Source organism: Rissa tridactyla, chromosome 8, assembly GCF_028500815.1.
Source record: "Rissa tridactyla isolate bRisTri1 chromosome 8, bRisTri1.patW.cur.20221130, whole genome shotgun sequence".
Taxonomy (NCBI): Eukaryota; Metazoa; Chordata; class Aves; order Charadriiformes; family Laridae; genus Rissa; species Rissa tridactyla.
In genome coordinates this window covers 50,528,894-50,540,956 of record NC_071473.1, presented here as the reverse complement: position 1 = coordinate 50,540,956, position 12,063 = coordinate 50,528,894, and the positions used below count along the sequence as shown (strand labels likewise).

Here is a 12,063-nt window from a genome sequence, read left to right as displayed (position 1 = left end):
CTGGTTTCAAAACAGACTGAACTTGAAGGTTGTTGGCAAATCGAATGCATCTGACCCTGGAGTGATTTGGGACGCCAGGAACGGGCCTGTGACCACAGAGCTTCCTACCCCATGGGTCACCGAGGCGTGTGCTTGAGGGATGACCCTCTTGGCCTGCATCACTCTGGATACCCAATTTCCTGAACAGCGGCAGACGCTGTGTCAGGATGACATTTATCAGCTAATTTTTTTGAATTACCTTAAGATTTATGAGGCCAGGAATCTCGGAGAGGGCAGAATTGGGCCCCCTTTGCCCCACTTTTATTTGCCTCTCTCCACAATGACAGGTCTAAGTCCAGCCTTAGCAAATATTTCTTAACGGGGCAGCATGATAGCGCAGGTTGGACAACCCGGCGCCGGTGAAGGTGGCCGGGGCATGAAAGCAGGCAGGGGACATGGCAGCTCTCCTGCCCTTCACCTCCTCCTGCCTTGGGTGGGGTGGGCTTGGCAATGCCCGCAGCTCCCTCCTGTGACTCCCAGCTCCTCGCCTGGTGTTTTCTCCAGCAGCAGCTGATGGTGCTAAAAATAGGCTGGAAGAAGGTAGTGGTGGTTCAGCTTTGGACTTCCCAGCAGTTTACTGGTATTCTGGCCTCGTGACTCCAGTTTAGGCCACCTGATGCTCAGCACGTAACTTTGCTCCGATTTCCCCGTTCGGTGGGGAACAATCTCAGATAACATACGGATAACAATCAGCGGACTGAACACAGCTCACTTTCTTATTTTAGGATTGCTATGGACATGGTCATTAATGGCTCGAAGAAACACAATAGGCAGGGCCTGGTCCTTCCCTGCTGCATGTCCCCTCTCCAGGAGAGCTGCTGCCGAATCCTCCCCATGATGGAAAAGCGAAGTTGTTCCTATCTAAAACCCCTCTGTAGGTCTGAGGGTGCAGCGGGGGTTTGGCGCCGGGGTGTGCATCGATGTGAGTGTGCAACCACGCAGTTGGTGTCTCTAAAGTGAGACGTGAAACTGTTCTTCGATGTCAGTCACTTTTGCAGCGCATCGGGAAGAGCAGGAGAGATTCTCCAACTCTTGGAAGCAGAGCAGCCCGGAGCGCGGGGGCCACATCCAGCCCCGGGAGCAGGGGGGGTCCGTGCCGACGAAGGGCAGTGCCTCTTGCCGGGCTGTCGCTGCGCCCCAGCGGTAATGCTGGACTAATGAAACACGTCGTAGGGACTAATTAAAGTTGTGCTGGGCCAAGGGGAGTGGGATGGGATAAGCGGGAGTGTGAGGGCAGGCTACAGACCTGCTCCCCACGCCAACAAATAGTTATTTTACATTAAATAACGTGTGGGATAAACTACTTCCATGAGCCTCAGAGCAGAAACCGGAGCTGCCTCCCTTTCCTTCTCTCTCCCCAAGCCCACCCTGTGTACCAGATGGAAACACAAGCTCTTGAAAGACTCTTCTTTCCCCAAACCAGACCCTACTGTCCTCGTCGGACACACTCTTCTACGGATGAAGGAGAAAAAGTAAAAACAGGAACTATTTTACTTTCTTTTTTTTTTTTTTTTGACAGAAGCCATCCCCTTTGGCCTGGTTCATGACAACTGGTCATGCTCAGCGAGGAAGAGCTGCTCTCAGTTTTAAATGATTGCCATGTAACGAGCAGGTTTCCATCTAGCCGTGTCCCGCAGATAAGGAGCAAGGAGCAGCATCCAATTCCTGCCCCTTTTCCAATTCCAGGGGTAGTCTCAAAGAGCTTATTCTCTTCAAATGATGGAATGAATAAGTCACAATTCCTGTTTTAATATTGTTGGGTTCTGAAATATCCCCGTTAACGTTTAAATCTGGGCAAGAACAAGGGTTACTGCAAATGCTTTATCTTCCCATCAATTGTATCAGTGCTGCATCCCGTGTGCACCAGGGGCCTGGTCCAGCTGGGGTGGGAAGGTGGTGAAAACGATGTGGGATCAGTCGGTCTGCAAAAATGCGGGGCAAAATTCCCTAGTAGAGTAAATTCAATGGGTTCAGTTAATCTATATAAAGAAAAACCTCAGTCCATAAGTGGGAATTTAGAGTCTGACTGAAAGGCAAAGCTGAGCCCTAAAAGGATAGCTGTTGCCTGGCGTATTCAATAATTGCATTTATGAATAAACAATTAATTATTACCAATGAATCTTTTGCATATTATTATTGACAAAGGCACAGAAGCTGCTTTTTGGTGCTGCTGACTTACCCATTGTCAAGTGTGAACTGAGCAATTGTAGTGCCTGCTCCCTTAAGAAATTGTCCAAGATTCAGACTTTTTTTTTGTGCCCCCATGGCTTGCATCAATTAACAGTACAATCTTTTTGTTATGAAAATGAAAACATTAGTAGCTTGAGGGGGGTCTTGTAAATGCAACTATCAAACTATAATTTCAATTTCCCTTTAAGTAGAAGAAAGCCTCTTTTTTTGTTGTTTGTTTGCTGTTACAGACAGGTCTCTCTTTTATTTTTTATTTTTATTTATTTTTATCTTTCCTCGCCTTAAACTCCAAATTGAATTTAACCCAGGGAATTTGAGTGAGGCTCATTTTCAATCAGCAGATTTGGGGATGCGGGGAGGCTGAAGGCAGCTGCCGAAAGCTCTGGGCTCCTCTCGGGCGGGCCAGGCTCCGCGGGGAAGGGTGGACAGAGGGTGGATGCTCGGCTCCGCAGCGGAGGGGTGAGCTGGGGCTGGGCATCATGCCCGCAGCTGCCACGGGGCTGGCCCCCAGGGCTGGGGGGGGGAATTCCCACGTGAGAATTCTTTCCACTCGCTTCAGGCATCCGAGGAGCCTAAATTAGGCACCCACACCTCTGCCACGGTCAGGGGAAAGAGAGAGAGACCTTGAGATGTGTCCTCCAGAGGCAACTTGGCCCCCCCGGTTGGGTGACCATAACCGTGGGGGACCATTGTGGGCCAAAACTGGTGGTTTTGTGCTCAGTGCCATGTGGCGATACGGGGCAAAAGAGGGCTGTGTCCTCAAAAGTAAAGTTGAAGATGGCACCTGAGTGCACGTCACTGAGGCGTAATGGAAGAATTAGAGGAGAGTCCAAGGCCTGTTTTCCCCTTTCTTTTTACACCGCACATATAAAAGTAAAATATGAAAACAGCCACTTTGCTTTCTTCCTCCCAGGCTGGCCCCAATATGCCCAGGTATGTGTCTAAACAGATTCCTGGAAAACCTGCCCTTGCTGAGGCACAATCTCCAGTGCTCAGGTTGTAGTCTGCAGCTCCACGAAAAGCAGAAGGGAAATGTGTCCTTGCTGAGGGGGGTCCTGCCCGCCCACCCTGCCTCGGGAGGGCACCAAGGGAAACACCACCACGTTCCCTGCCAGGGAAACACCAAGGGATGCGGCAGGATATGTGCCTCGGCGCAGGAGTCGGCCTGGCGGTGGTTTGCCAGCACACAGACGGAAGGCTGAGGTCAGATACAAGACCAAAAAACCAGAAGAAAAGTGGTTAGATGCTGTCCCAAGCAGTTTCCTGGGGTAACACACACTCTTCCCACCACCCGCGCCCCTGGCTGCCCCGCTCGGAGCTGCAAGCATCGCCATCCTGCCAGCCTGGGTTCCTGGGAAACCTTTCGCTTAATTCCTTCGTGATTTTTAATTAGACCAAAGGGGCGATTAACCAATGTAATAATCCCTCATCCAACTCCAAACGCTCTCGTTACACTCATTTTAGGAAGGTGGCGTTGCTGGTGCAGGAGGGTGAAGGTGCGATGGTTTGGTGGCGGTACCCGGCGGGTGGCATGGCCAAACCCATCCTTTGGCCCCGAGCAGGCAGAGCGGGATCCGGCCCCGTTGGGGTCTGCCAGGCGCTGGGGTCTGTGGGTACCACACACACGCGTCCCCTCGAAAAGAGTCTGTCTCAGCACATGGAGCAGAGCTGGAGGGCAGGAAGAAAAACCAGGAGAAAAACGTCTAAAAGTTATTTGTTACTGGTTTGCTCCCCTTCACACCCTTACCACCCTTCGGGAGTCCTCCAGCCCTGCATGGGCTGGTTGTTTTCCTTCCCCCCGTCCCTCTCCTGTTGCACTCCTCTCTTCGGTTTGCTAACGCTAGAGGCTCCCTCCTTCTGGTCTGCGAAAAAACTTTTAGTTCCTGACTCTTTTTTTTTTTTTAACTTCCCTCAGGAAAAAAATGTGGAGTTAATTATCTATGTAAAATGTCAGATGCAGGAAAGGGGCTGTGCTTACTTGGATATCCCATCCGAGGCGAAGTGACTGATTTTTCCCCCCTCCTTCTTTTTTTTTTTTTTTTTTTTTTTTTTTTTTTTTTTTTCCTAAGGGGTGGAAAGGACCTCGCGAAATAAAAGTGCAGAAACAAGCCGGTGGCTCCCAGAGCGGCCGGGGCGGGCGCGGCGGGAGCCCCCAGCGCAGCGCGGAGCGGAGCGCGGAGCCCACCTGCCCTCGGGACTCAGCATCGCCCTGTTTCTCGCTCCGCACCTTTACTCCCCCCGCGTACTGAGATCTTGATATACGTATATATAAAATTTTTTTATTATTATTATTTTTTTTTTTTAATATCGCTCCCCCCGGCTTTTCCTCCAGGACTTTTCCACCGCCTTGGGACACCCGCAAAACCTCTCCCTCGCTCCCCCTTTCCCTCCCGCCCTTCCTTTGCTGGTGGTTTGGTTTTTTGTTTTGCTGTTGTGTTTTTTTTTTTTTTTTTTTTATTTTATTTTTTGTTTTAAATTTTTGGGGGAAGACCCGCCCGCGTTTCGCCTCCCGTGCCCCACCGGAGAGGCCGGGAGCGGCTCCGGGCGGCGCGGGCAGCACCTCCCCGGCGCACCGCGTGTGTGCCCGGCGGCCCGGCTCGGCTCGGCGCGGCACGGCCCGGCTCGGCTCGGCGCGGTTCGGGCGCTCCCCCCCGATAATGCAGAGCTACAAGTACGACAAGGCGATCCCGCCGGAGAGCAAGAATGGGGGCAGCCCGGCGCTGAACAACAACCCGGCCAAGAGCAGCAGCAAGAAAGCCCTGCTCATCTGCCTCGACTTCCTCTGCCTCGTCATGGGTGAGCAGCCGCGGGGCTCCGCGCCCCTTCCCCCCGCTCCCAGATCCCCCCCACCCCGAGCCCCTCCACAGCTTCCCCCCCCGTTCCCCCCCGCCCCCCCTCCCGGGCTCCCGCTTTGGGAAAGTTTGGCGGAGGGAAGGCGGGCGGGCAGAGCTCGGCCGCGCCGCTTCCCGAACAAAAGCGGAGCGGGGCCGCCGGCCGGGCCGAGGCGAGGCGAGCCGGGAAGCGGGGGCCACCGGCCGGGGCGCGTCGGGCTGGGGAGCGGGGCCACCGGCCGAGGCGGGGAGCGCGTCCCGCCGGGGTCACACAGCGGGGCTGGAGGTGTTGGGGGGAGCGGGGCAGCCGTCTCTCCGCACCGAGAGGTGGGCACAACACCCCCCACCCCCCCGATTTACCGATTGTTATTATTGTTATAGTTAGTTATCGTTTCACCCCGCTGCCGTGCCCTGAGCCGGAGGATGGGGGGGTTTAGGAGGGAGGGGGGGTTAGAGGGGGGGGGGGAGCAGCCAGGCCGCACGCAGGGGGCACTGTGGGCTCGGGGATGCGCCCCCGGGGGTGTCCCCCGGGCCGGCCCCGCACCCCGGTGACTCCCCGGTAGGGTCCGGGGCCAGCTCCAGGTGGAGGTAGTGCTCTACAAACCCCGCAGTTTGGGTCTGCTTCTGTTTGCGTTAATAACGGCAAAAAAAGAAACTCTTGCCACCCTCGTTACTTTGTGTTGCTCAGATGTCGCGTTTACCGGTGGTTCTGCCTTTCTTCCCTCTCCCCTTCTTGCACCCAGTGCAGGCATCTCGCTAAACTCTTATTTATTTCCTTTTTTTTTTTTTTTCTTTTCTTTTAAAAAGATTGCTTTGAAGTGCTCTCCAGCATCTCGGAGTCACTGGCAGAGGTTTTGGTTTGCCAGCCTGCTTGGCTTTTGGAAATGGTATGGCATGTAAGGAAACTGTCAACAGGCTGTCTCCAAAAGGGTTTTGCATGCCAAAACATCAACCGTTCAATTATGGCTGCGATGCTGAATATTTAATTGACAGACACAGGCAGGGGAAATCAACTGGCTTCCAACAAAGAGATTAATAACACAACAGCACGTGAGTTTAATACTCCAGACACCACAGTCTTTAAAACAATTGTTTCTGCTTAGAGCCCATTTTTTAAAGACTGTCAGTTTGGTTTAATTTTTATGTAGTTTATTGATCATCTGGTGTGTATTACGAGGCACTAATACATTAAGAAGAGAGGCATGGTTTTCTCTTTATATTCCCACAAGAATAGAGGCCAGTGCAGAAAGCTTCATCTTCTTGTATCTGGAAAAAATAAAAATACTTGATATCCCATATATGAAACTAGTATAAGTAGAAACATAACTAGCTTGACTTACCTCACTTATTTAAACAGAAGGTTGGATTCCTAGTAAAACAGCTCCTAGGAGTCAGAACTTTTAAACTTTTATTTACGCAAGTTTTTTTAACTTCAGGCATTCCTGGCATGAGTAAGTGCTCTTTCCACGGGTTAAAGGGTTCTTCTTCCCCTTCTCTAGACTAAGGGTCCTAACTGCAAAAGCAGTTAGTTGACATGTGTTATTCTACTTGTGATAGTTTGGGTAAACAGAACTTATCAAGCGTCACTGGGAGGGTATTGTTAGCGGGGAATAATGTGATACAGCAAAAACTCTGATTGTTGCTTTGTTTCACATTTACTACAGGTGGAAATCAGAAAGTAAACACCAGAGTTGGAGTTGTGTGGGTTGGGTTGTGTTTTGGGTTTTTTTTTATTATTATTTAGTGTGAGGAGCATTTAAAAGTAGGAGTGTTTAAAAGTAAGAGCACGAATTCAACAGCTGAAGGGAAGTTTAGATCTGGCTGATCACCGGCAGGTGAAGAGCGCAGGTGGGATGTGGCAAGGGAGGTGACTACATGATGGATAGCCCACGATGGGTGTTTGGGGATGGGCTTCTCAAATACACCCAGACCAGTAGCGTCGGACCTGCTGGGGGCTGACTGGGCATGGGTTGCTGTGGAAGCCGGCTGCCCCACTCGCAGGAAGCTTGGCTTGCCCTTCTCACTGCCTTTTGCTGCGGAAGACTAAGAGCTCCTAATTTGCAAGCACTTGATTCCTGATTTTTCTTCCTTCCTGACCTTGTCAAAATAAAACCACTTTGAAGGTGAAAAAAAGGTGCTCTAGCTGTAAGCCTGTAAGAGAAAGTTAGACAGATAAAGGTTGATGAGTATTTACACATTCAGAAAAAAAAGAGTCCTATGGGAGATAATGAGAAGTGGAATTGGGTGAAGTGACTTGTTTCAAGGTGGAGGTACTCAGTAGAGGTCTTCTGCTGGTGCATGTAGGCACATGGCCAATGGCCTCCAGTGCAGTTAAACTGAGTTACGCCTCTTGAGCGGCTGCCCAAAGACATTCAGAGTAGCAGGGAAACAGAAGGCTTTTTTCTCATTTGAGGACCGCGTTAGGAAATATGAAAACCGGTCATTTGATTTGCAGAGGTCTGTGACGCTGCCTTGGCTTCTGCTGCAGGTACTGCCGTAATTCTGACCTGAATTGCTTTTCTATGGGGGGGAAAAATGAAAAGAATGGCTGAAACGTCTTTCAGAAATGACACACATCAGCTCTCTGTGAGGTGGTAGATGTGTACAAACCCTTCTTTGTTTACATACAAATTTAAACAAATTACCCAGAAGACAATTATCTTAAACATCTAAGAAAGTCAGAATACGTAAAGTAGAGCTATCAGGAGTTTCCTTCAGCTTTGATTTGGTGCGAGTCGTTAGAAAGATCCACTTTGTCTTTCATCGTTAAGTACAATGGTTATCTTGATAGTAAATGCATACGGGGAAGATTTGTATCTTCATTCCTTGGGCATCATGGGGAGCAAAGCTGTTGAGCTGTTGGCAGAAGTTTGTTGCTGGTGGAGTAGGTTGGATGAAGATCCGCTGAACCAGACCCCCCATTTCTCCTGCATTTCCAACTTGTGCCGGGTTGGCAGGGAGCTGAGTATTTCGGAATACCCCGCTCCTCTAACGAGTGCGCTTGGCACTGACAAATCCCTGGTTTCTTGCATGAGCAAGCGGTTTCATCACCGACACTGTGAACTTCCCCGAAATTTCATGGTGGTGCTTAACTCGGTAAAAGAGGCAGAAAAGAACTGAGCGTGCATTTATTAAAGCAGGTCATCCGAGGGGGGAAAATAACTTTCTCCATCTGCTTCCTCCTCTCGGGAGGGCTCTGTTTAGAGAATTAGGAGATGCTTCCTGAAATTGTTAGGGCCGCAGGCGAGCTTGGTGGTGTGGAAGAGTCTCTGCTGCCCTGTCCTTGTGTCACTGGTCACTGCGACACATCTGAAAATGTGATTGAGGAGATCAGCTGGGAGGGCCTGAAGTTGCCCCCGCTAAGACGGTCGGTGGCCTCACATTGGAGAGCTGCGGGGAACTCTTGAGCAGCAAAATCAGAGGTGCGATGGGAGGACCTCGCTCCCCTTTCATCTGATCATCAGCCCAATCTCAGCCCCATCCCTTTGCCAGGAGTTCCTTGTACCTCCTCCCCGGAGCATAGAGCCATTACTGGGCAGGGGGGGGAACTGGTGTCAACTTGGCTGGGTAAGGTCCCGCTGGGCAGCTTTCCTTGGTGCCGTGGTGTTTTGGTGCCCAGATGCAGCACTGCGTGGAGCTGCTGCAACCAGCCACTGCCTTTTCTGTAGGAGACACAGGCCAGGTGGGGGAAAAAACCTCCTGCCCTGACCCTCAAGGCGGCATATTTTGGAGGCTGGCCCCACAGATGTAGCATCTGGGGTTAAATTTACTCCTCTCGGACCTGCTGGTTTTTCCCTTGGCAGGGACTCCTGGTGCTCAGTGAACTCTGAGCAGCCACCTGCGCTTTGCTGATGGGCATTTAGTCGCGCATTTAATCTCAGCAGAGGGGAAGGCTGTGTCAGCAAGGTCCATAGGGCAGACGAGGGTCTTCGGTAGCTTCTATTTGTGCAGCTTGCGCGGGTGGAACAGTTTCCAAAAAAGTTCTGCTTGCACTATAAAATAGAGGGATTTCATCTGGCATACCTGCTTCCGAGGCTCAGGGAAATCGGGTTTACGGGAGCACGTGTTTCAGGCTGGTGAGATGTAAACTGCACATAATTTACTGCCCTTCTTACTTTCTGTCTCTAATTTAATTTTCTCTCTTCTGTCAATCCCAGTTAATCTGTACAACACAAGTTTTACTGCCTTTGGGAGGTTTTGAAGCAACAGATGGATAGGCCTCTTACAACCTTAGTATCGCTTCAGCTTTCTCACAAATTTACTATCTCCTCTTATGTAGCCAGCCTGATGCTAAAACGAACTTTGAAAGTAAATATTTACGCTAGCAGGACCTTGACATGTTTATGTAAGTGAGGATATAATCTTATAATTTGGGCTAACAGTTTAGATTACTCTTGACTTTCCTCTTCTGCGTAGAAAACTGTGTCATCCTCCAGCTTTCAGAAGCAAAAAGGGCTTGAGTTCTGCCAGGGGCCCTGTCGCTCCACCACGAAAATCGGCGCAAACAGGCCTGGGATTGTCATTTAAGTGTAAGGAGTGGGAGGAATTAAAGATGAGGGATGAGGTTAGAGTTATTTGGATGCTGTAAAGTTGAATTTGATGAGCTAAGCATCTTTGCTTTGTTTGGGTTGGGGTTGTTTTTTATTTTTAAGACTATCCTGCCGTGCAGGGCTCACTTGTCGTGTAGGTAACATCTTTCTATGCGCTCCTGAAGAAACTGCTGACCCAACCATTTCTTATTTTCGGCAAAGGACAACGAGATCTGACTGTACTAAACCAGCCAGGCAGTCCCAACGCCTTGGCGTTGTCTTCTCCATGCTGTGTCCTCTCCGTGTTGGGGAGGACTGAGTCCATACCACACGCAAGAAGCTGCGTGGGTGGAGAGTCGTCATCGTGTTTTGAGCATCCCTAGATGGGGTTTGGTCGTTAATGTTTATTTATCGCTTATTTTAATACCTGTAGGATCTCTTGGCGGCAGCGAGCTCTCTGTGAGGTGTCAGGGTCTGTCTCGGGGATGGAAGTGCTTTGGCAAAGGCAGGTTTGCAGAGGTGGCATCTTGGCATGGGGTTGTGTGGTTGTACCCCACCATAACTTGGGAGTAAAGGAGCTTTTTTGAGCCTTGAAAAGTTTCTTATTAAACCAACAGTCAGCATCTAAGCATGGTACCCATCCTTAGTTTTGCCCCCTCTCTTGAAAGATCTAAGGAGCCAAAGATGACTGGAAGACAAGACAAGAGGGAAATATTTTGGAGGTGTTTAAAATACATTTTTTTTTTTTTTTTTTGTTGGCTTTATGAAAACCAAAAAAGCCTATCAAGAGCAGGTTATTAGTGACAATTATACTCAAGGTGTTAATTGCAGAACAAGGAAATGCTGTACCTATGGCAGACTGAGTCCTCGGGGTTATAAATCTGCTGGCTTTCCTGAGCTGGTGGAATTCGGCCAGCCTGAAGATGTGTCTCCAGGAAAGCAGAATTACGTGCAACTCCTTCATGGCCAGAAGTGCTTTGAATCCTGTGTACCTGCTGCTGAGACAGGCAGGAGATGGGATCACAATTACAGTAGATGACACTTTTTTTTTTTAATTGTCTGTTTGTAGTCAGCACAGAAAATAATATAAACATCACTCCCAGATCAAACAGATTATTTTTGTACTCTTTAAATCTCGATTTAATATGCATGCCTTTCTCAGGCTGTTTTGGGCTGACTTTGTTTGTCTAGATACAGGCTGACGGTGTATCCTCCAGATGCGTGTGCCTCCGTATATCGCCCCGAGATGGTTTGCATACCGCAGTTGGGGAACCCGCGCCGCGCGGGCACGGTCTTGCAAACCGGGGCTCCTCTCTAGTGCCTGCGTCTGAGATGGGAAGGATGTTTGCACGCCTCCATCTCTGTCTGAAACAACTTAAAAGGCGGGGTCGGGGAGGGAAAAAGCCCCAGCTCTGCTCCGTAGCTTGCTCTGGCGGAGCAGACCCCATCCTCTCCGTTTCGTTCGTACAATGCTCCCGCTTCATCCGCGGTAATCCAGAAGGGACCGTTGTGGTCGCCCAGTCTGCCTGCGCCTGGAACAAGGGCATGACTGTTGAAGGCAGCGTGGGGAAAGAGAGCAGCCTTCAAACCCTCCCATCCCGGCGTCCACGCAGCCGGCGCTGAGAACGGCGGCTTCCCCCGGCCCCGTGCATCCCCGGGGGGCTGTGTCCTGGGGGAGGGAGCCGCAGGGAACCCCCCATCCCCGGATGCGGCTTTCCCTCCTGCGCAGCAGGGTGCCAGCTGGGGTTTTAGTGTCAGTGCTGTCATATTTTTATTTTTTTTTTCGTTTTTCTGTCTTAGGGCCTTGGCTTCTGCAGTTGTGTTGAGGTTTTTTTGATAGGCCAGGTTTCACATTTCAAAAAAAAAAAAAAAAAAAAGACTTGAAAATGAGAATCAAGTGAATGACAAAGCCTCAAAACAAAAAAAAAAAAAGGTAAATTAAAATAATCCAGCACTTATTTTGTAATGATGAAGTCCAAAGTAATTTTTCTGAATACACTTAATGATTATTCTTTTTTTTTTTTATTTTTTTTCCCACCGTCTGGTGTGGCAGAGCTGGGGGACCCCTGGTAGAGCAGAGGCTGAAGCGCGGCCCTCTGTGCTTCCCCCCCGTGCTAACGTGGCCCTGCCTGCGTGGAGGTCCTGCCTGCCCAGCCTTCGGGTGGGCTTTGCAGATACCTCTGCTGGGGGGAGGTGTCTCACCAAAAGCTGGGAAGAGGCTGCCCCATCTGTCACATCTCCTCGTGGACCAGTGTGGCCCCTTTCTCAGCAGGGCATTCGTATTCCTTTCAAAGCCACCCCATCTATCCATGTTTTTTTGCTTTCTCCCATGGCATCTGCCTTGGAGGAGCCCTACCTGCTCCACAATTTTAGTAGGTGGAAATCTCCTTAGCGCAGATCGGGTGTCTGTGTACGGAGTTGTCTCAGAGCAGCTGTTGGGAAGTTATGCTCGAGAATCCCTTCTTGCCATTTAG

The 12,063-nt window shown here is 50.3% G+C and overlaps 1 protein-coding gene across 1 annotated transcript in view; it reads left to right on the top strand.

Moving 5' to 3' along the window:
• Positions 1–4,331: 4,331 nt before the first annotated feature.
• The window catches only part of PLPP3 (phospholipid phosphatase 3), a 47,733-nt gene continuing 40,001 nt past the window's right edge, over positions 4,332–12,063 (top strand). Inside the window, exon 1 of the mRNA XM_054212457.1 lies at positions 4,332–5,025. Within this exon, the coding sequence (XP_054068432.1) occupies positions 4,887–5,025 (139 nt within the window). The 5' untranslated portion in view covers positions 4,332–4,886. The remainder of the gene's footprint in view (positions 5,026–12,063) is intronic.